The sequence below is a fragment of the Schistocerca piceifrons genome, chromosome X (genome assembly GCF_021461385.2).
Source record: "Schistocerca piceifrons isolate TAMUIC-IGC-003096 chromosome X, iqSchPice1.1, whole genome shotgun sequence".
In the NCBI taxonomy this organism is placed as follows: domain Eukaryota; kingdom Metazoa; phylum Arthropoda; class Insecta; order Orthoptera; family Acrididae; genus Schistocerca; species Schistocerca piceifrons.
The window spans coordinates 290,042,978-290,064,842 of NC_060149.1; the positions used below are offsets into that span (position 1 = coordinate 290,042,978).

Below are 21,865 nucleotides of genomic sequence, written 5' to 3' on the forward strand. Positions count from 1 at the left end.
GTAAACCCAGATGACATTCCGTGTGCAGTATCATCTAGAATTGTTTCTAAGCATGTATCAATGCTCAACATACTGGACATTTGATATGACAGTTACAATAAGAAACACACATACTGTGACAAACTTATGTGTTCACTTACATTTGGTACAAAGGAACAGATGTTACTGATACCGCTTCCCCTGACAATGGGAGAAGAGTTTGCAGCCCTTCTTCTTACTATTTGATCTAGTTCCACACTTCTTATGTTGTTAAAATCATCTTAAAAGGCTATTTCCAATGTCGCACAAGAAGGTATATAATTCCATAATGAAGTCTGTTTCATAATTAGGCAGCTATAAATGCTGAAAATTAATTATGTACAACAGAAAATATGCCAGACTGTCCACTACAACTCAACAAAATCTGTACCTCAATCTACAGTATTCACTTGTTATGGATATATTTTGGGTGGCCTCTCTCAGTTGCCTCATTCTGTATACTAATGCTTACTCAACTCAAATATTTCACCTTATTTTCTCTAACACATTTAGAAAATTATTATTAAAAATATTTGCCAAATATGAATTCCTGGTCACAGTACTGCCATTCACTTTAATGGCAAAGTATATTTTAATGTGGTCCATTTCCTGGTCTCCATCTCACTGTATTAGACATAGTCCATTACTGACATAAATTTTTATCATCCTGTGCACATTTTTGGACATTTTAATAACTTTCCTTACAATATTTCAGTGATTTTTGTAAAAATACACAGAACATATGCTCTTTACTTGTTCTTGCAATCTAGTTAGTTATCAATATTTTTCTTTTTCCATTTTTATTGAGTTTCTGAACTACTACTTATGACATCTACTTCAAACATTAACAAAAAATTATTAAGAAATACTATGAATCTCACATTAGCATTGCCCTTGTAATACTTCCTTGGTATAATTTATAAGCCTCACTGTTATGGTTAGCTATGTCTAAGAATATTATGGTGATATTTGATTCATTGTGCATAGTTGTCCTCATGTTCAGGAAGAGGATTGCTGTGCACTTGTTGGAAACTTTACTACCTCAAAGAAAACTGTAGTAGATACATGTTTCCTTCTCATTTCTCCTGTCAGAAGCTATCAAGCCATCTCACTGAAGTCTCCACAAATTGTTAACTGTTTCTTCTTGTCTGAATAATATCTTAATAATGAAAGCAGACTTCTCATAAATAGCCAAAAGTTTCCCACTAAAGATTTGTGGGCCATCACTGCAAATCGAATATACTTCACAAAGAATTCCTACACACATGTCTGTGTTCTGACCTACACAAAAACTGCTTTGCTCAACATCTTTTAACATGTATGATGTATGTAGCAACATCTCCATCTTCTTCTTCTATTTGGACTCTACATGAATATAATTCTAGCTTTAAACCAATTATGTTTAACTTTATCATCCTGCAGTTCATGGTGTTCAGGCAGGAGCAAAATTTCTCCCTCATAAAACTCTGCTTATTTCCTTAAGATACAACAAAGCCCATCTATCTCGCTTTTGAATTCCCTTGTGTTCTAATCAAACAAACCCACCTCACTTTACCAAGAACAATTTAACTCAGCAATTTGTAAGCACTATATAGTAGAATGAAGGATGACATTCAGAGTTATGTATTCTTATTTAATTCATGGATAAACAGTAAACTGTATTACACCAATTAGCCAATGTTTGGAGGGAAGATGAAAGATGTAGGCATAATGATTTAAACTACCATTAAATTAAATGAGTAACTGGGAGACACTGAGCTAGGTGGCACAATGATTAAGACAGGACCAGGTTTCAGTTCTCTCTCTGTCTGGCCATCCACATTTATGTTTTACTGGAATTATTTAAAGTAATCGCTAGCATGGAGCCTACGAAAAAAGGACAAGGCCAATTCTCTTTTCTGTCCTTACCCAACCCACACTTGTGGTCTGACTCTAATAACTTCATTACTGATTGGAAGTTAAAAGCCACTACTGCTTCCTTTTTTGAGAGGGGGAGAGGGGGAGGGGGGAGGGGGGCAGAGGGGGAGGGGAGGGGGGTGAGGGGGAGGGGGAGGGGGAGGGGGGAGGGGGAGGGGGGAGGGGGAGGGGGAGGGGGAGGGGGAGAGGGGGAGGGGGGAGGGAGAGTGAGAGTGAGAGTGAGAGTGAGAGTGAGAGTGAGAGTGAGAGTGAGAGGGAGAGGGAGAGGGAGAGGGAGAGGGACAGGGAGAGGGAGAGGGAGAGGGAGAGGGAGAGGGAGAGGGAGAGGGAGAGGGAGAGGGAGAGAGTACTACTAAATACTTATTCTCAATTGCTTGCCAAGTTATTCGGCATCTCAAAATTCCCTTACAATTCCCATGCTTTCGCTTAATTTTCCATGTGTTAACAGAATAATTAAACAGATCTGCAATTGGATTGAGGGTTGTTTGATGGCTAGTATCTTGTGTCACACTATTTGGGATGTATTACAAACAAACATAAAGTAAGATCCCAGAATGAGCTTGTCACACAGTCTCCTAAGATACTGTGTCTAAGAAAGAGCACTGAATTGGTAAGTGCAGGTAAGAAATCCTGGCACATCTGATGTTCAGACAGAAAAATCTTTTTTGTTTCCAGACCAAATCAGTGGTTTACAGTCTATTGACTACAAGAAAGTCACTGGTATTGTTACTGAACAGCTAATCTTTACTCTCGCAACAAGATGTGAAATAATTGTTGTCAAAGATGGTGTTTGCGGATTTGGCATCAATTTTGACAATGAGGGAGTTTTGCAAGACTGACGAAGGTACAGATTTCAGGCAGTTAAATGTACAGTAACATTCCTCATCTCATCTACTGTTTTATTTCAAACATGGAATCAACTACCACACACATTTATTACTATGAAATTTCTACTGAATTTTACTATTTAAAAAAGTGTTTTTCTTCTTTGGGCCCATTTCTATACATCTCTTCACATTATATCACAAAAAAATGCAAAATTTGAATTTTCACAATTACTAAGAGTTCCATTTCAAGTGTGTAATATGACATTTTATTTTACTACCCATGTAAACTGAAATGTCACAACTCACAATACAGCCCAAATTTTGAAGTACTAGTATGAATAATTAAGATGTATAAAGTTTTTAATGTCTCAGACGTAAGTATGAAACTTCCTAGTTTCTATAGTGCATTTGGCAAGCTTACCTCAACATCTGTTTGGAAGTCAAATAAATCAATCCTCTGCCAGTTGCTGCCATCAAGAGCCAGTACATTCCAAGCTTTAGAAACTTGTGCACATCGACACAATGAAACTACATCCAAATAGGAGAATATTCTGTAAAAGATAATATCATCAGTGTCAGTTTGTACAGAACTGTGTGAAAGTTATAGAGGAAAAAATAAAGAAGAAGAAGTGGCCCAAAATAAGCATAATAATTAAAACAATCTTGTCATTGAAACTTCCTGGCAGATTAAAACTGTGTGCCGGACCGAGAGTCGAACTCAGGACCTTTGCCTTTCGCAAGCAAGTGCTCTACCAACTGAGCTACCCAAGCACGACTCACGCCCCGTCCTCACAGCTTTACTTCCGCCAGTACCTCGCCTCCTACCTTCCAAACTTTACAGAAGCTGTGAGGACGGGGCGTGAGTTGTGCTTGGGTAGCTCAGTTGGTAGAGCACTTGCACACGAAAAGCGAAGGTCCCGAGTTTGAGTCTCGGTCCGGCAAACAGTTTTAATCTGCCAGGAAGTTTCATATCAGCCCACACTCCGCTGCGGAGTGAAAATCTCATTCTGGAATCTTGTCATTGTTATTCTAAGAGCTACTACAGCATATGCAATGCATTAAGCTGCAAATAAAGCTCTAATTTCTTTTAATTTTTTTTTATTTTAGTAATTTTTATAAATGACACAAAAGTTGTATTTGTGGCAGTATTAAATTTCTACAGTACAAAGTCCAGTCCATTCACTTAACACAAACTGAAATTACATACCACATTTACCAAGGCAAGTTAATGACATCAGGATTGACTAAGAAGTATTAGAAGTGCATAGTACTAGCCTTATGGTCCATTTTTCAGAGAAATGTGTCTTTCAATACATTTATATATGGTTGGATTGTTCTAACACTTTTTTAGGAATCTTAACTACATGTGATGATCATAGTTTAACTGTTGGAATTCTTAACACAGCTTTTATTTACAAAAAGTGACTAAAGTGCACCAATTACTGCTTGCAACTCTAATTACTGAGTTTGCAGCTTTGTTTCTTGTTTAACAGCAAAGAGTTGCAGGATCAGCATGTCTGCATTTCTGTGTGTCCTGTTTTTCTCTGGGTATTTAATATCCTGAAGAACAAAATGTCTTTCTAGGTTGGAAACAGTTCTGCAAAATGATGAAAAGTGTGAAGGTTGGGAAGGAGTTGAGGTGAGGGATCAGCTAGGGCCCTACTACAGTATCATGCTACAATTCGCTGAAAGTGGTATAGAAAATCAAGAAAATGTAGACATTATAACGGCCACATGTCATGAATGAATAAGAGTGTACAGACTTATTATTGGAACATCTTACTTCAGCACACATTAAGATCAGGTAAGAGACACATTTTTTTCCACATATTTACATGGTTGGTTGTTTGGGGAAGGAGACCAGACAGCGAGGTCATCGGTCTCTTCGGATTAGGGAAGGAAGTTGGCTGTGCCCTTTCAAAGGAACCATCCCGGCATTTGCCTGGAGCGATTTAGGGAAATCACGGAAAACCTAAATCAGGATGGCCGGGTGCGGGATTGAACCGTCATCCTCCCGAATGCGAGTCCAGTGTGCTAGCCACTGCACCACCTCGCTCGGTCATGGTCATTAGAGATAGACCACAAGCTCAGACTGAGGACAGAAATCAGCCATATCATTTCATAGGAATTATCCCTGCATTCACTTTAAATGATCTATGGGAAATTACAGAAAACCGGTATTGGATACTCAAAAGATAATTTGAACACTTGCTCCCCTGAATTCATGTGCTGGATCTTACCACTGTGCCTCATCCCTTGGTGGGAGCCACAGATATGTGGAAAAAATAGAAGTCATAAGACTGTAGATATATACATACTGAAGTACCTACAATAATGGTATTTTACTGATTTTATTATCATGCTGTTATGTTTAAGATGAGGAGTACTTCATTATTATACAAGAGGAACAGTCAATATTCAGGGATGTGACAGGAACGATCATTCAAAGAAAAAAGGTCCATTAAACATAGGCTCTGAAATGCATACCTAAAATAGCTATGAGCCCTTGTTTAGTAGAAGACACATGTTACACAACTACATAAAGAATGTACTCCTTCACATATGGCTCCAATGATTTCTTGAAGTAACATGACCTGTGTACCTTAAATTTCCAAATCTGAACTCAGCCAAGTTCTGTAACCATGCAACATCAAAATTAAGAAACAGACTTCATGGAAGGAAGAAATGAAGGAATGGATTTGATGTCCCAGGTCATTAGAGATAAAAGGAAGAGTAGGATTTAACTTTTCATCGATGATGAGGTCATAATAGACAGAGTAAAAGTCCCTATTTGGGAAGGACTGAACGAAATAGCCCATATCCATCACTTGCCTTAAGTGATTCAGAAAAATTACAGAAACTGAAATTTGGATGAGCAAATGAGGATTTTAACTGTCATCTTCTTTAATATGAGTACTGTGTCTTACCGCTGCACCAGCTTGCCTGTTCGCTGCAGATGGAGTATTAGCTGTCAATGATGCAACGATATTGCCAATTGTTGGAGTCAAAAGTTAACACATAACTACATAAATTTGCAGTCTCCAAAATTGCTGTTTGATATTAAATGAATTGGTGTTAAAATGTTGAAAAACAAGTAATTAACAGGTTAATGGTAGTAGGGCAACTAGAGTACATTTTATAAATGGAGCCCTATGTATCATTAATAACGGCTGAAAGCAAGGGGAAACTACAGCCGTAATTTTTCCCGAGGGCATGCAGCTTTTACTGTATGATTAAATGATGATGGCGTCCTCTTGGGTAAAATATTCTGGAGGTAAGATAGTCCCCCATTCAAATCTCCGGGCCGGGACTACTCAAGAGGATGTCGTTATCAGGAGAAAGAAAACTGGTGTTCTACAGATCGGAGCGTGGAATGTCAGATCCCTTAATCGGGTAGGTAGGTTAGAAAATTTAAAAAGGGAAATGGATAGGTTAAAGTTACATATAGTGGGAATTAGTGAAGTTCGGTGGCAGGAGGAAAAATACTTCTGGTCAGGTGACTACAGGATTATAAACACAAAATCAAATAGGGGTAATGCAGGAGTAGGTTTAATAATGAATAGGAAAATAGGAATGCGGGTAAGCTACTACAAACAGCATAGTGAACGCATTATTGTGGCCAAGATAGATACGAAGCTCACACCTACTACAATAGTACAAGTTTATATGCCAACTAGCTCTGCAGATGACGAAGAAATTGAAGAAATGTATGATGAAATAAAAGAAATTATTCAGATTGTAATGGGAGACGAGGAAACATAGTAGGTGAATATGGATTGGGGCTAAGAAATGAAAGAGGAAGCCGCCTGGTAGAATTTTGCACAGAGCACAACATAATCATAACTAACACTTGGTTTAATAATCATGAAAGAAGATTGTATACATGGAAGAACCCTGGAGATACTAAAAGGTATCAGATAGATTATATAATGGTAAGACAGAGATTTAGGAACCAGGTTTTAAATTGTAAGACATTTCCAGGGGCAGATGTGGACTCTGACCACAATCTATTGGTTATGACCTGTAGATTAAAACTGAAGAAACTGCAAAAAGGTGGGAATTTAAGGAGATGGGACCTGGATAAACTGAAAGAACCAGAGGTTGTACAGAGTTTCAGGGAGAGCATAAGGGAACAATTGACAGGAATGGGGGAAAGAAATACAGTAGAAGAAGAATGGGTAGCTTTGAGGGATGAAGTAGCGAAGGCAGCAGAGGATCAAGTAGGTAAAAAGACGAGGGCTAGTAGAAATCCTTGGGTAACAGAAGAAATATTGAATTTAATTGATGAAAGGAGAAAATATAAAAATGTAGTAAATGAAGCAGGCAAAAAGGAATACAAACGTCTAAAAATGAGATCGACAGGAAGTGCAAAATGGCTAAGCAGGGATGGCTAGAGGACAAATGTAAGGATGTAGAGGCTTATCTGACTAGGGGTAAGATAGATATTGCCTACAGGAGAAAAGAGAGCCACTTGTATGAATGTCAAGAGCTCAGATGGAAACCCAGTTCTAAGCAAAGAGGGGAAAGCAGAAAGGTGGAAGGAGTATATAGAGGGTCTATATAAGGGAGATGTACTTGAGGACAATATTATGGAAATGGAAGAGGATGTAGATGAAGATGAAATGGGAGATGTGATACTGCGTGAAGAGTTTGACAGAGCACTGAAAGACCTGAGTCGAAACAAGGCCCCCCGGAGTAGACAACATTCCATTGGAACTACTGACGGCCTTGGGAGAGCCAGTCCTGACAAAACTCTACCATCTGGTGAGCACGATGTATGAAACAGGCGAATTACCCTCAGACTTCAAGAAGAATATAATAATTCCAATCCCAAAGAAAGCAGGTGTTGACAGATGTGAAAATTACCGAACTATCAGTTTAATAAGTCACAGCTGCAAAATACTAACACGAATTCTTTACAGACGAATGGAAAAACTAGTAGAAGCCAACCTCGGGAAAGATCAGTTTGGATTCCGTAGAAACACGTGAGGCAATACTGACCTTACGACTTATCTTAGAAGAAAGATTAAGGAAAGGCAAACCTACGTTTCTAGCATTTGTAGACTTAGAGAAAGCTTTTGACAATGTTGACTGCAATACTCTCTTTCAAATTCTAAAGGTGGCTGGGGTAAAATACAGGGAGCGAAAGGCTATTTACAATTTGTACAGAAACCAGATGGCAGTTATAAGAGTCGAGGGACATGAAAGGGAAGCAGTGGTTGGGAAGGGAGTAAGACAGGGTTGTAGCCTCTCCCCGATGTTGTTCAATCTGTATATTGAGCAAGCAGTAAAGGAAACAAAAGAAAAATACGGGGTAGGTATTAAAATTCATGGACAGGAAGTAAAAACTTTGAGGTTCGCCGATGACATTGTAATTCTGTCAGAGACAGCAAAGGACTTGGAAGAGCAGTTGAACGGAATGGACAGTGTCTTGAAAGGAGGATATAAGATGAACATCAACAAAAGCAAAACAAGGATAATGGAATGTAGTCTAATTAAGTCGGGTGATGCTGAGGGAATTAGATTAGAAAATGAGACACTTAAAGTAGTAAAGGAGTTTTGCTATTTGGGGAGCAAAATAACCGATGATGGTCGAAGTAAAGAGGATATAAAATGTAGGCTGGCAATAGCAAGGAAAGCGTTTCTGAAGAAGAGAAATTTGTTAACATCGAGTACAGATTTAAGTGTCAGGAAGTTGTTTCTGAAAGTATTTGTATGAAGTGTAGCCATGTATGGAAGTGAAACATGGACGATAACCAGTTTGGACAAGAAGAGAATAGAAGCTTTCGAAATGTGGTGCTACAGAAGAATGCTGAAGATAAGGTGGGTAGATCATGTAACTAATGAGGAGGTATTGAATAGGATTGGGGAGAAGAGAAGTTTGTGGCACAACTTGACTAGAAGAAGGGATCGGTTGGTAGGACATGTTTTGAGGCATCAAGGGATCACAAATTTAGCATTGGAGGGCAGCGTGGAGGGTAAAAATCGTAGAGGGAGAAAGAGATGAATACATTAAGCAGATTCAGAAGGATGTGGGTTGCAGTAGGTACTGGGAGATGAAGAAGCTTGTACAGGATAGAGTAGCATGGAGAGCTGCATCAAACCAGTCTCAGGACTGAAGACCACAACAACAACAACATGTATCATTAATGTGTTTGTAGATATGTTTTATCATTTTTAACTGCCAACTATCATTTAGATCTGCATCAGAAGGTGAAGTAAACTTCCTCCACCACTTAGCACCATATAAAAAGCTAGAACTGCAGCTACAGCCATTATCCACAATGTGTATTATTTTTGTTACTGCCTTTCACTTTGTGCTACATACTATTCTGCTTGTGAGATCCTCTCTTCTTATTCAGAATCTGATAGGAAGCCACTACTTATTAGTTTTGTTCTGTTCTAAATTGGATGTAAACTTTAGTGTTACCATCTCTGTTACTTAATTGAAATATGTACATAGAGCAAAAAACTGTTACATCGCATTTACTTGCCAGGTGCACGTTTTGTAGTAGTTTCTTCATTGTAACTGCATACTTGTAATAGAATACCTACAGAATTCAGATGCTGTGTACAGAAGCGAACATAGTTGCCTATATGCTGCACTCACCTTAAAGTACTGTCAATGATAACATGCTGTCTTCAACATGCCATTTTTTGTTGTGGCAGCTACATAGAAAACTCCATATAATCTAATGGATTTAATTTGTCAATGTGAGGGTGCAAGGGATACAGTAAACTGGCAGTGGTGCATTGGAAAAAAGATACTTGACTCCCAGGGGCTGTGTGCGAGTTCTGATACCGAGCTGCCTAAACCCGCAATGAGAATTAGTTTGTGGTTGGGTCAGCACTCTCAAGTCCATTTGCTATTTCCATAAGCCCTGGCTCGAGACCAAAGGCACCACTGACAGCTCATGTATCAAGTGAGGCAGCTTAACTTTTCTTTTCTGTTTCATTTGTTCTACTTTCCCATCCCTTTCCCTCCTATACGATTTGTATAGACACAATGCAGCTTTATACTCATCACTTATTAGGTGCCTCTGGTTTGCAATAAGTAGTTAAAATCCTGCACCATCACTTCCGTAATAATCTTTGCTGATGATTCATTAGAGTAATGCATATTATTAAGGAACTGTAGGCCTCTCTTGGCAGTTCAGGTGAGCTTTACACATGGAAGGCAACTACTCTGATGTGAACTTAGGAATTGGGGGGGGGGGGGGGGAGAGACAGATGTTGCATATTACCTTTCGTGTCGATCTCGCACATCCTGCAATGTTAGAGTGAAAACTAAAGAAGAAAACGCAGAGCTTAGTTATCAAAGAAGACACTGTCATAAATTAAGTGTTCAGTTGCTTATTGATCAAACTGGGGCTGAAATGACTTATAGTGAAATGAAGAATAGATTTCTAAACTCCTATTAATTAAGACAAAACTACAGTTTCATTGCTACATGGAATTAGAGAAAAAAGATTTAGAAATGATTGTCCATGGGAACTAACAAGGGAACCTTCCCATCGCACCCCCCTCAGATTTAGTTATAAGTTGCCACAGCGGATAGACCTTGAAAAATTGAACACAGATCAATCGAGAAAACAGGAAGAAGTTGTGTGGAACTATGAAAAAATAAGCAAAATATACAAACTGAGTAGTCCATGCGCAAGATAGGCAACATCAAGGACCGACAGAACACAGGAGCGCCGTGGTCCCGTGGTTAGCGTGACCAACTGCGGAACTAGAGGTGCTTGGTTCAAGTCTTCCTTCGAGCAAAAAGTTTAATTTTTTATTTTCAGACTATTATCAAAGTTCAGGCAATACACATAATCAACTTCGCTATACAAAATTCCAGGACATGTTCAGATTTGCTTGGACATATGCAGGATTTGACAGTCGACACACGAAAATTTGAAAACGTAAAAAACATGTTTTGACAGAGCACAGGGAAAAGTGTGCGAGTGTGAGACTTTTGGATTCATTTGTTGCAGTTTATGTGACAAACTCTTATGTTTTCATCACTTTTTTGGAAGTAATTATCACATCCAGAAGAAAACCTAAATTGGGCAACGTAGAAGAATCTTTTTACCCATTCGCCAAGTGTACAAGTCAGGTGGATCGACAACATATTCCTGTCATGTGACGCACATGCCGTCACCAGTGTCGTATAGAATATATCAGACGTGTTTTCCTGTGGAGGAATTGGTTGACCTATGACCTTGCGATCAAAAGTTTTCGGTTCCCATTGGAGAGGCACGTCCTTTCATCTACTAATCGCACGGTTTTGCGGTGCGGCCGCAAAACACAGACACTAAACTTATTACAGTGAACAGAGACATCAATGAATGAATGGATACATCATAACTTTGCTAAAATAAAGAAAAATTTTTTGCTTGAGTGGAGACTTGAACCAAGGACCTCTCGCTCCGCAGCTGCTCACGCTAACCACGTGACCACGGCGCTCCTTATCTCGGAATGTCCATGATGTTGCCTATCTTTGTGTGGACTACTCGGTTTGTATATTTTGCTTATTTTTTTATAGTTCCACACAACTTCTTCCTGTTTTCTCGATTGATCTGTGTTCGGTTTTTCAAGGCCTATCCACTGTGCCAACTTATAACTAAATCTGAGGGGGGTGCGATGGGGAGGTTCCCTTGTAAGAGTGAAAAGTGGGGTTACTGATCCTGATGGATTTCCTGTTAAACCGTACATTGCACTTTCAGTAGAGCTCATCTCGCTTCTTGCTGCTACAGTGACACATCCTACATGATATGAAGATAGCACCATAGAAATGTATTGGAGAGATTTACACTGTCTTTTATAGAATGGAACATTCTGCCAAAGTACACTCCTGGAAATTGAAATAAGAACACCGTGAATTCATTGTCCCAGGAAGGGGAAACTTTATTGACACATTCCTGGGGTCAGATACATCACATGATCACACTGACAGAACCACAGGCACATAGACACAGGCAACAGAGCATGCATAATGTCGGCACTAGTACAGTGTATATCCACCTTTCGCAGCAATGCAGGCTGCTATTCTCCCATGGAGACGATCGTAGAGATGCTGGATGTAGTCCTGTGGAACGGCTTGCCATGCCATTTCCACCTGGCGCCTCAGTTGGACCAGCGTTCGTGCTGGACGTGCAGACCGCGTGAGACGACGCTTCATCCAGTCCCAAACATGCTCAATGGGGGACAGATCCGGAGATCTTGCTGGCCAGGGTAGTTGACTTACACCTTCTAGAGCACGTTGGGTGGCACGGGATACATGCGGACGTGCATTGTCCTGTTGGAACAGCAAGTTCCCTTGCTGGTCTAGGAATGGTAGAACGATGGGTTCGATGACGGTTTGGATGTACCGTGCACTATTCAGTGTCCCCTCGACGATCACCAGTGGTGTACGGCCAGTGTAGGAGATCGCTCCCCACACCATGATGCCGGGTGTTGGCCCTGTGTGCCTCGGTCGTATGCAGTCCTGATTGTGGCGCTCACCTGCACGGCGCCAAACACGCATACGACCATCATTGGCACCAAGGCAGAAGCGACTCTCATCGCTGAAGACGACACGTCTCCATTCGTCCTTCCATTCACGCCTGTCGCGACACCACTGGAGGCGGGCTGCACGATGTTGGGGCGTGAGCGGAAGACGGCCTAACGGTGTGCGGGACCGTAGCCCAGCTTCATGGAGACGGTTGCCAATGGTCCTCGCCGATACCCCAGGAGCAACAGTGTCCCTAATTTGCTGGGAAGTGGCGGTGCGGTCCCCTACGGCACTGCGTAGGATCCTACGGTCTTGGCGTGCATCCGTGCGCCGCTGCAGTCCGGTCCCAGGTCGAAAGGCACGTGCACCTTCCGCCGACCACTGGCGACAACATCGATGTACTGTGGAGACCTCACGCCCCACATGTTGAGCAATTCGGCGGTACGTCCACCCGGCCTCCTGCATGCCCACTATATGCCCTCGCTCAAAGTCCGTCAACTGCACATACGGTTCACGTCCACGCTGTCGCGGCATGCTACCAGTGTTAAAGACTGCGATGGAGCTCCGTATGCCACGGCAAACTGGCTGACACTGACGGCGGCGGTGCACAAATGCTGCGCAGCTAGCGCCATTCGACGGCCAACACCGCGGTTCCTGGTGTGTCCGCTGTGCCGTGCGTGTGATCATTGCTTGTACAGCCCTCTCGCAGTGTCCGGAGCAAGTATGGTGGGTCTGACACACCGGTGTCAATGTGTTCTTTTTTCCATTTCCAGGAGTGTAGCTGTCTTGGCAGTCAGAATGACTTCCTGACAAGTTTGGTACACCATATGGGCAATGAGGTAAGTAAACATATTGTGATTTCAAAAATAGTTGGCAATTCCCCATATATGGTTTGAGTATAGGATTAGTGATTATTCATTGGTTGTTTTTGATAGTGAAGGTACATAGTGTACCTGTTCCAACCTGTTTAAGAGTTATGTACTCTGGAAGGAAAATTTAGTACTCCAGAATATTGGGAGTAATCTGGACATAAGGTTCTTCTCTGTATAGTACTTCATAAGATATTCATGCAGCATATCATTGATTAGGAAGCCAGATGGGTAAGTAGTAATCAGTTTAGTTTAACTGTCTGAATGTTCTGTGCATCATATTAGTGATATCTGACTAATGTAGAAATATCCATTGGTTTACAAATATAATACAATTCCTTCCATGAAAATATGGCTGCAAGCTGGGGGTTTCCAGGATCAACTTTTACATGCATCTTAACCTAAATTTTAATTGGTTACCAGATCTGTTTGGAAATTCATCTACAGAATAAAAGAAGTTATCAAGTAAAACTGATTTAATTTTTTTTAATGTCAATATTACCTCTAACTCTACAAGTAAGTTCATTCAAAATCTTTGTGCAGCAAGTCAGAATTATTTTGTAATCACAACAGTGTAACTAAAATGCTCAAACTCAAATGGAGGACAGTATGGAAAAGACACGGTGAAACCTACTGTAATGGCAAAAAGATGTCTTTGAACATGAATGCGATAATGCATTGTATTTATATATGCTTACCACACAAAGATTTTGTACATTTCATGTGTACATACATTTTGTAAGAAATACAAATGCTTCCATTGGTGCAACTTCTGATTTCAGAAAAAATATAAAGGTCTACCATCAACCAGTATACACTGGTCAGCCAGAACATTATGACCACCTACCTAATAGCCAGTATATCCACCTTTCGCATGGATAACAGCAGTGACGCATCATAACATGGAAGCAATGATGCCTGGGTAGGTTACTGGAAAGAGTTGGCACCACATATGCACATACAAGTCGTATCATTCTTGTAAATTCAAGGAAGGATGGTGATGAGCTCTGACACCACGTTCAATCACATCCCAGATGGGATCGGTCAGTTTAAGATTTGATGAATTGGAGGGGGCCAGCACATCAATTGGAACTCATCACTGTGTTCCTTGACCCACTCCATCATACTCCTGGCTTTGTGATACGGTGCATTGTATTGTTGAAAAATGCCACTGCTGTCGGAGAACATGATGATCATGAAGGGTTGTATGGGGTCTGTAACCAGTGTACGATACTCCTTGGCCATCTTGGTGCCTTGCATGATCTCCAATGGACCCATGAATGCCCACGTGAATGTTGCTCAGAGCATGATAGAGCCACCACCAGCTTGTCTCTATCTCGCAGTACAGGTGTCAAGAGGCTGTTCCCCTGGAAGACGACAGATCCGCGACCCACTACTGGCATGATGAAGAACGTATTGGGATTCATCAGACCATAAAACACTCTGCCTCTGCAGTCATAGTTACTGATGTCATGGTGTTAACATTGGCACGTGCATGGGTCGTCAGCTGTGGAGGCCCATCACTACGAGTATTCAGTGCAATGTGTGTTCAGACACACTTGCACATTGCCCAGCATTAAAATCTGACATTAGTTCCATCACAGTTCTGTTTTATCAGTCTGCCCAGCCTACAACGTCCAACATCTATAATGATGGGCCACCCTACCCCACGACATCTGGGCATGGTTTCACCTTGGTTTTCTGAATGTGTTGAAGACACTCACCACAGCACTCCTCGAACACCTGACAAGTCATGCAGCTTCCTAAATGCTCATGCCGAGCCTCCAGACCATCACAATCTGCCCTCAGTCAAACTAATATAGATTGCATGCCTTCCCCATTCTACACACAGATAGCACACTCACTGCACTGTGTGCGTGTCTGACAAGTAGTATCACCAAGATGGGTTTATGTTGGTAGGGGATCAGTGGTCATAATGTTCTGGCTGATCATTGTATTTCACATCTGGCACATGTAGTTTGTTTCTGTAATCAAACTATGCAATCCAGAGGCTGCTTGTGAGTGTTATTGTTTGTGGGTAACAATATGTTAATATTATAATGGTGGAAGTTGTATCAGCACAGTATAGATCATTGTGTGTTTACTGTTCACGTAAGAGAATTGTTCCTGCTGAAACAAGATGAATTATGGTAAAAACGGGATGAAACCAGATGAAGTATGGTGAAAAACCAATTTGAAAACAAAATATAATGTACATGGAAATGGAATGAGACCAATGTCAAAACAGAAACAAAAATAAATAAGATGACAATAACTGTGTGGGGTGGAGGTCAATGTGTAGACGTGAATGGGGAGGGGAAGGGGGGGAGGGAGGAAGTAGCAAACATGAATGGATTAGGCAAGGTCAGTATAGTGCATGTATCAATATAGGGAGGGTGAGAGAGCTGTTGAGTACGAGGTGTGAGAATGTGCGTGTGATGAGGGCAAGAGCAGGAGAAAATGAGAAAATAGTATGGGTGAAGGGAAGTGGTGGGATCAATTTAAAGATTCAGCAATATATGTGAGGATTTTTTTCTAAATCTGAGGAAATGTTATGATACACCTAGATAGAGTGAGAAGTGTTTTGCATAGAGGTTTAGCACTCCTTACTCAACTTTTTTAGTAATGGTATTAAAATTCCTGCTTTAAATACAGTCAGAAAGCATGGATGTACTTTTTTAAAAGTTTGAACGCACATATCTGATAGTTGCTGTAGTTACAAACTAGTATGAAAGGTTCTGCAGAGCAGGGATAAGTGGCAAATTTAAGAAAAAAGAAACAACCTATGTGGCAAAACAGGATAAATACAGATATCCTTTCAGGGTTATTTTATAGAAAATTAATCATAAAAAGCACATTATCTTACCGAAGGAGCAGTTCCTTTGGCAGCTTCTTATTGATCTGTGCCTCATCATCAGAAAATACTCTTGTTAACTGTGAGAAAAAGAAGAAAAACATCTTTGTTAGTTACAGAAATGTAATAAAAAATAAGGTCACTGCTTAAGATATGTTATGCAATCTTTCTTACATATAAAAACAAAACAAGACCATTGTTTTTCTCTCTACTGCCATCATGTATGAAACCTTCTTAGCTACACACACAAAATAATTAAATAAATACTGTCTAAATGTTTTTGTTATAATGGTAAGTAAACATCTGTGTATCAGTTTAAAATCACAACAAAGAAAACAAAAACATCAGTTTTAAATAGGCAATCCATTTTTCAAAAATAAACTAACTTCAAGACCAGTACAACTGTAACAGGTATTTCATCAGTGAACACAGGTCATGACACTTACTTTTAGATTAGAAATATTTCAGTCATAAAATAATAATAATAATAATAATAATTATTATTATTATTATTATTACTGTCATCAATCGCAAACAAACAGAAGCAGTGCAGTGCTAAGTCACTGGACTCTCCTTTGGCAGGACACATTTCAACTCTGGGTCCAACTATACAGTTTTTCCTTTCTTTCAGCTTCACTAAATCACTGAAGGCCAATGCCCAGAAGGTTCCTTGGAGGAGGGCACGACCTAATGATCTTGTCATCCATGGGACAGTAGAACTTAATTTAACTTCTGTCCTCCTTCAGTGACAGTGAAAGCGTAAACTTTTTACAGTTTGTGTGAATGTAGAGGTTTCTTTTACTACTGCATGTAGTAAATATTCTGTGACTGAAGGATTGCAGGTGGCATACATTATTTCTACTATAAATTTCATCTGACATCCTACTCTTATAAAAATAAGAGCTGTTTCATTTCTTTCCTCCTCCTTAAAAAAGAGTGAACTTCAAAATCTGAATTCCACTTTGAAAATGGTGTTACAGCGCTCTGAAATGCATCTGACTTAAATAGAGGATATTATAATTAAAGATAGTACATTTGTACTGATATATATCAAAGTGATTTAATGAAAACTGAACTATAGGTGTCTGAAAAACTTAATCCTTTCCAATACAACACATTTTTATCACAGTACTGTTCTTTACATGGTAAATATACCTCCTCTCTAAAACACGGCAGTTTTGAAAATGACAGAGATTTTAAATGTAGCAAATATAATCAGTTTCATATACCCTGTGTTTGATTTTTCCAAAAGGCAGTCTGTAAGAAACAACTTTATGTTAATATAACATACTTGCTTCCCAGGGTAATACCCGCAGCATTAGTCATCTATTTTTCAGTTTGCTTAAATCACTTAAGCCACAATAATGAATCAAAATTGAATCTCAAGTTTCTTGATGAGCTGGGCAGTAGAGAAAAAAAATTAACTAAAATGTTCTATAAAATCTCTTCCCGAAATTTATCCTATTATTTCAATATAAATCTATTCAAGCACTGCTGGTGCCAAGTAAAAACTGCAAGGAGTACCTAACATAACCAATCATATTAAAAACTTTTGAAAACAATAAGTACAGCATACAAGTATAGGATGTCCACCAATTGAAAAACAGATGTGAACATGAAATAGATCTTTTTAAATATCACAAAAGTCATTAATAGAAATGATTTCTGTAAAAGAGAACAATTACATGAAAATAACTATCAATAACCGTTGCAAATTCATAAGGGTAGTCTCAACATCAATCACAATGTTAGGTAAAGAAATCATCCTTCACTCATGTTCAAGGTGGGAACAAAATTTTTGAATGAATCTTTCCCATCATTTCTTATGAAATTAAAATTAGTATGTGAACATATGGTCAACCACTGTGGTAGGCTAATTTACATTCATTTTCTCCCCTCATATGAATAAAACTGCTTTAGTGTTGCAATGCTAAATTTAGAAATGACAACTGTGCCACTACTTCTAAAACACGAATCTACAACAGTCAGTTTTCATTTCATTTGCTGGTTTACGTCCCACTAGAGCCTTTTCTTTCACTTACAGAAAAGTCAACTACACTGCTGCCTGTAGGGATAACTTGAATTCTGCATGCAACAATTAATAAACGTGTTTTGTGCTAGGAAATACTGTAGTGCCTCCTACAATATTGCTGATTTCAGTTCTGTATTAAATATGAGACTAAGCACACCAGACAAAAAATTAGTTCCCTGCAGGAGACGACATGCTAATACCATGTAACACTACTGCTAGCCCAGGTAATGACGTCAGTTTGGTGAGGAAGGTAGTCAGTCAGTCGGTCGGTCAGTCAGTCATTTCATAGATAAAATTTACAAGAAATATTATTATATGGAATGTGTCAACAGAACAAACATGCAATACTTATACACAACTCAATACAAAATAATATTTATATGGGTGCATGGTGGCCATTTACAGTTTTTAGTTAATAAGAAGTGGGATATTTCTGACAGTAGAAAATGTGTGAAATGCATTTTTTTCAAAGTGTAAAGCTAGCCCATGTGTGTAAAATCATTCAATAACTTTCACAAGAGCACCGTTTTCTATTCTCTCTATTCATACCTCTTTGCCAGGCTTCATGACAATGCTTGTATCATCTGAAAACAGATTTAATTCTTTCTCCTGAGTCAAATAACATAGCACATCATTAACATGAAGCACGAATAGTAGTAGCCCAGTGATTAAACCCTGTGGGATCCCTATTGTATGATGACTGGGCATCCCTCTCCGTATTACTCGAAGAGGTTAAGATAACTTTCTGCATTCTGTTTCTTAAATAAGAACCAAACCAAGCTTTTGAGGAACTATGTGTTTCATAAAAATTTCTCTAATAGGATATTGGAATAATATATTGACACAGCACCTTCAATTCTTTACATCTAAGGCATACACCAATAAACATAACACATGTTCAGGAAATAATAAATAGAGTGGAAGCTGGAAAAATCACATTTTGAAACACCTAGCACTAGTTAGTTCAACCACAGTTGCACTTGGAATCATTGCAACCCTAGGAAATGACAAGTAGTAAGTTGACATATTTTGCAAATTTGCAGTCAATAATGCCATAGGAATAATATTCTGGGATAACTCATCTTTAAGAAAGATTTTTCATTGCTCAAAAAGCATGCTGTAAGAATAATGTGTGGCGCTCACCCACGATCATTTTGTCGGGATCTGTTTAGGAAGTTGGACATTTTCATTACTGCTTCACAGTACATTTATTCCCTCACTAAGTTTATTGTAAATAATCCACTGCTGTTCAAAGTAAAAAAGATGTACATAATTACAATACCAGAAGAAAAGCTGACATTCATTAGTCCACATTAAGTTTGTCTTTAGCACAAAAAGAGGTGCAAAAATGATGCAACAAAAATTTTTGATCACTTATTAAGTGATATAAAATGTCTGACAGATAGAAAAATAAAATCTGAAAACAATCTGAAAACGTTTCTCCTTGACATCCCCTATTCCATATAAGAATTTCTGTTATTGTAATGTCTAAAGGTGGCTGGTAGGAATTACTAACTCACATCTGTACATTTAAAATAAATAATGGCCAGCATGTGGCCATATTTGTAACTATATTTGTTGCTTGAATGTAAAATGGGACTTGTTGCCAGCTGCTGTGGCCGAGCGGTTCTAGGCCCTTCAGTCTGGAACCGCCCTGCTACTACGGTTGCAGGTTTGAATCCTGCCTTGGGCATGGATGTGTGTGATGTCCTTAGGTTAGTTAGGATTAAGTAGTTCTAAGTCTAGGGGACTGATTACTTCAGATATTAGGTCCCATAGTGCTTAGAGCCATTTGAACCCTTTGGCACTTGTTCCACATAATTACAATTTATTGAGCAAATGATCTGTTGAACATGTAACTGACTGACTATTACGATTAACACAAATGCCTTCAGTAATCACAGAAGATCCAAGTTGGTGATTTTTATCATTCAAAGGTTTTATTGTGTTTTCTGTAACTGTTTAAACAGAATGGCCCTTTTGAAATCCAAACTGTGAGTAGTTAAGTATCGAATTACTACACACAGGTGTGTGACAACACTCGAGTACATTAGCTTCTCAAACATTTTAGAAAATGTTGTAAGGAGTGACATGGGGTGGTAGTTATTAACATCTGTGGAGTCACTCTTTTTATAGAAGGCTTAACAATGGCATATTTCAATATTTCTGGGAAAATACCCTGAGTTAATGATGCATTACATAAGTGACATAAAAAAAACTAAACTCCATCTGAAAAGGCTACAGATACAGAAGGCCCAACGGTACTGACTGACCACTGTGTCATTCTCAGCCAACAGGCATCCCTGGTTACAGAGATGGAGGGGTATGTGGTCAGCACACAGCTCTCCTGGCTATTGTCAGTTTTCGTGACTGGACATAAGTGACAAAGAACATTCTATATTACAAGGTGTATGAACTTTTACTTTTTGGAGTCATAATTATTTTCCTTGTTTAAGATGGGCATGAGAGATTAATTTTTTCTTCACTCAGTGTTCTCTGTATTGCTTCTTTGTTGTATTGTTTTGCTTTCTCTTTTGGACTATCTACACCTATTTCCTCACATATTTAAAAAAAGTAATTATTAAAAATACCTGCCACACCAAAGTCCACAGATACCTTCAGGTATACCACATCCAGCCAAAGCCATTCATTGATGATTAGATACTGCAAAGCCACAAAATTGCAGTGATTTTGGCTTCTGTGTTTCACCTGCTGTTCCTAACAAGTACAGACTTTTTCTGTGGTATTAAGATGGGGTGATTTAGCCAACCAGTCAAGGTGTGGTATGATGACCTTGTGTTTGATACAGTTGTTGTCAGTTTCAAATGTAAAAATGCAACATTTGGTCATCATGAACACTGAACTGAACATCGTGATTCATGTTCACGGTAAAACGAATGCGTGGACTCCAGCCATAGTACGAAAAAACATATACAAAATTTCAAACAAAACGAAGTGTAGGTTAAATGCGTCATCAGGCCACTGGTGTAATAAATGCCTCGCATCATCTGAAAAGGGGAAAAATCATGAACTGTTGACACAGACTAAGTACCTCCAGTCAGCTGCTGGCCAGTTTCACTGTTATTTGTCCCATCACACCACTTCATTGCTTTGTGTCAGTGGAGGAGGATCACATGGAAGTCCACAGTGACTTGTTTGCTCTTAAGTCTTAAGAGGGTGGTTAAAGAGGCTTCTACTGCATGCCACCCTTGTTATACACAAAACTTCAGTGAGGAAGATGAATTTTAAGAAATTATGTGAGATACTGTCCAAAACAACAAAGATGTATAATAGGTAGAATATACCAATCTGTTTCTACAACGGCATTAACAGTACATTTACATTGCAAGATTGCTTTTTACTGAGGCCGTAATACTCCACGTCCTATGCTGTTGTGGAATCTGTCGAATAAAGGGTCCTGGACTAATTGAATATCTATAATGTCAGGAAAGGGATGGTAGATTGGCACTCATTTCATCCACATCACTGTTACAAACTGTATTGCCGGGACTACTGATCTGAATATAAAACACATAAAATGTCATGTGTGTATTTCTCCAACTCTTCTCCCATAATTAACTAAAAGTCAAGCTCCAAGAAAAACATTGACAGACACATTGCTAAGCAGGTTCAAATTTTTTATGAAGAGAGACAACCTGTAGTAAATACCTTGGAAGTTTATCGCGATGATGACAGTCAACTTGTAAAGCAAAATACTGAATGCTACAAATACATATGCCAAAGAAACGATATAGAAAGTCACTTTACTTACAAAACATACAATGTGACACTTGCATTAGAAGAATGGAAGGCTTTTCTTGGTGTGGTACTGAACATGGCCTTGAATTTGAAGGCAGAATTAGTTGA

The 21,865-nt window shown here is 39.2% G+C and overlaps 1 protein-coding gene across 6 annotated transcripts in view; it reads right to left on the reverse strand.

Annotated features, from left to right (window-relative positions):
• Positions 1-21,865, reverse strand: part of LOC124721389 (F-box/LRR-repeat protein 20) — a 288,331-nt gene that overhangs the window by 55,645 nt on the left and 210,821 nt on the right. For all 6 annotated transcript variants that reach the window (XM_047246325.1, XM_047246326.1, XM_047246327.1 and 3 more), the window contains 2 exons: positions 15,979-16,046; positions 3,184-3,313 (listed from right to left, as the gene is read on the reverse strand). In XM_047246325.1, coding sequence (XP_047102281.1) covers positions 3,184-3,313; positions 15,979-16,046 — 198 coding nt within the window. The remainder of the gene's footprint in view (positions 1-3,183; positions 3,314-15,978; positions 16,047-21,865) is intronic.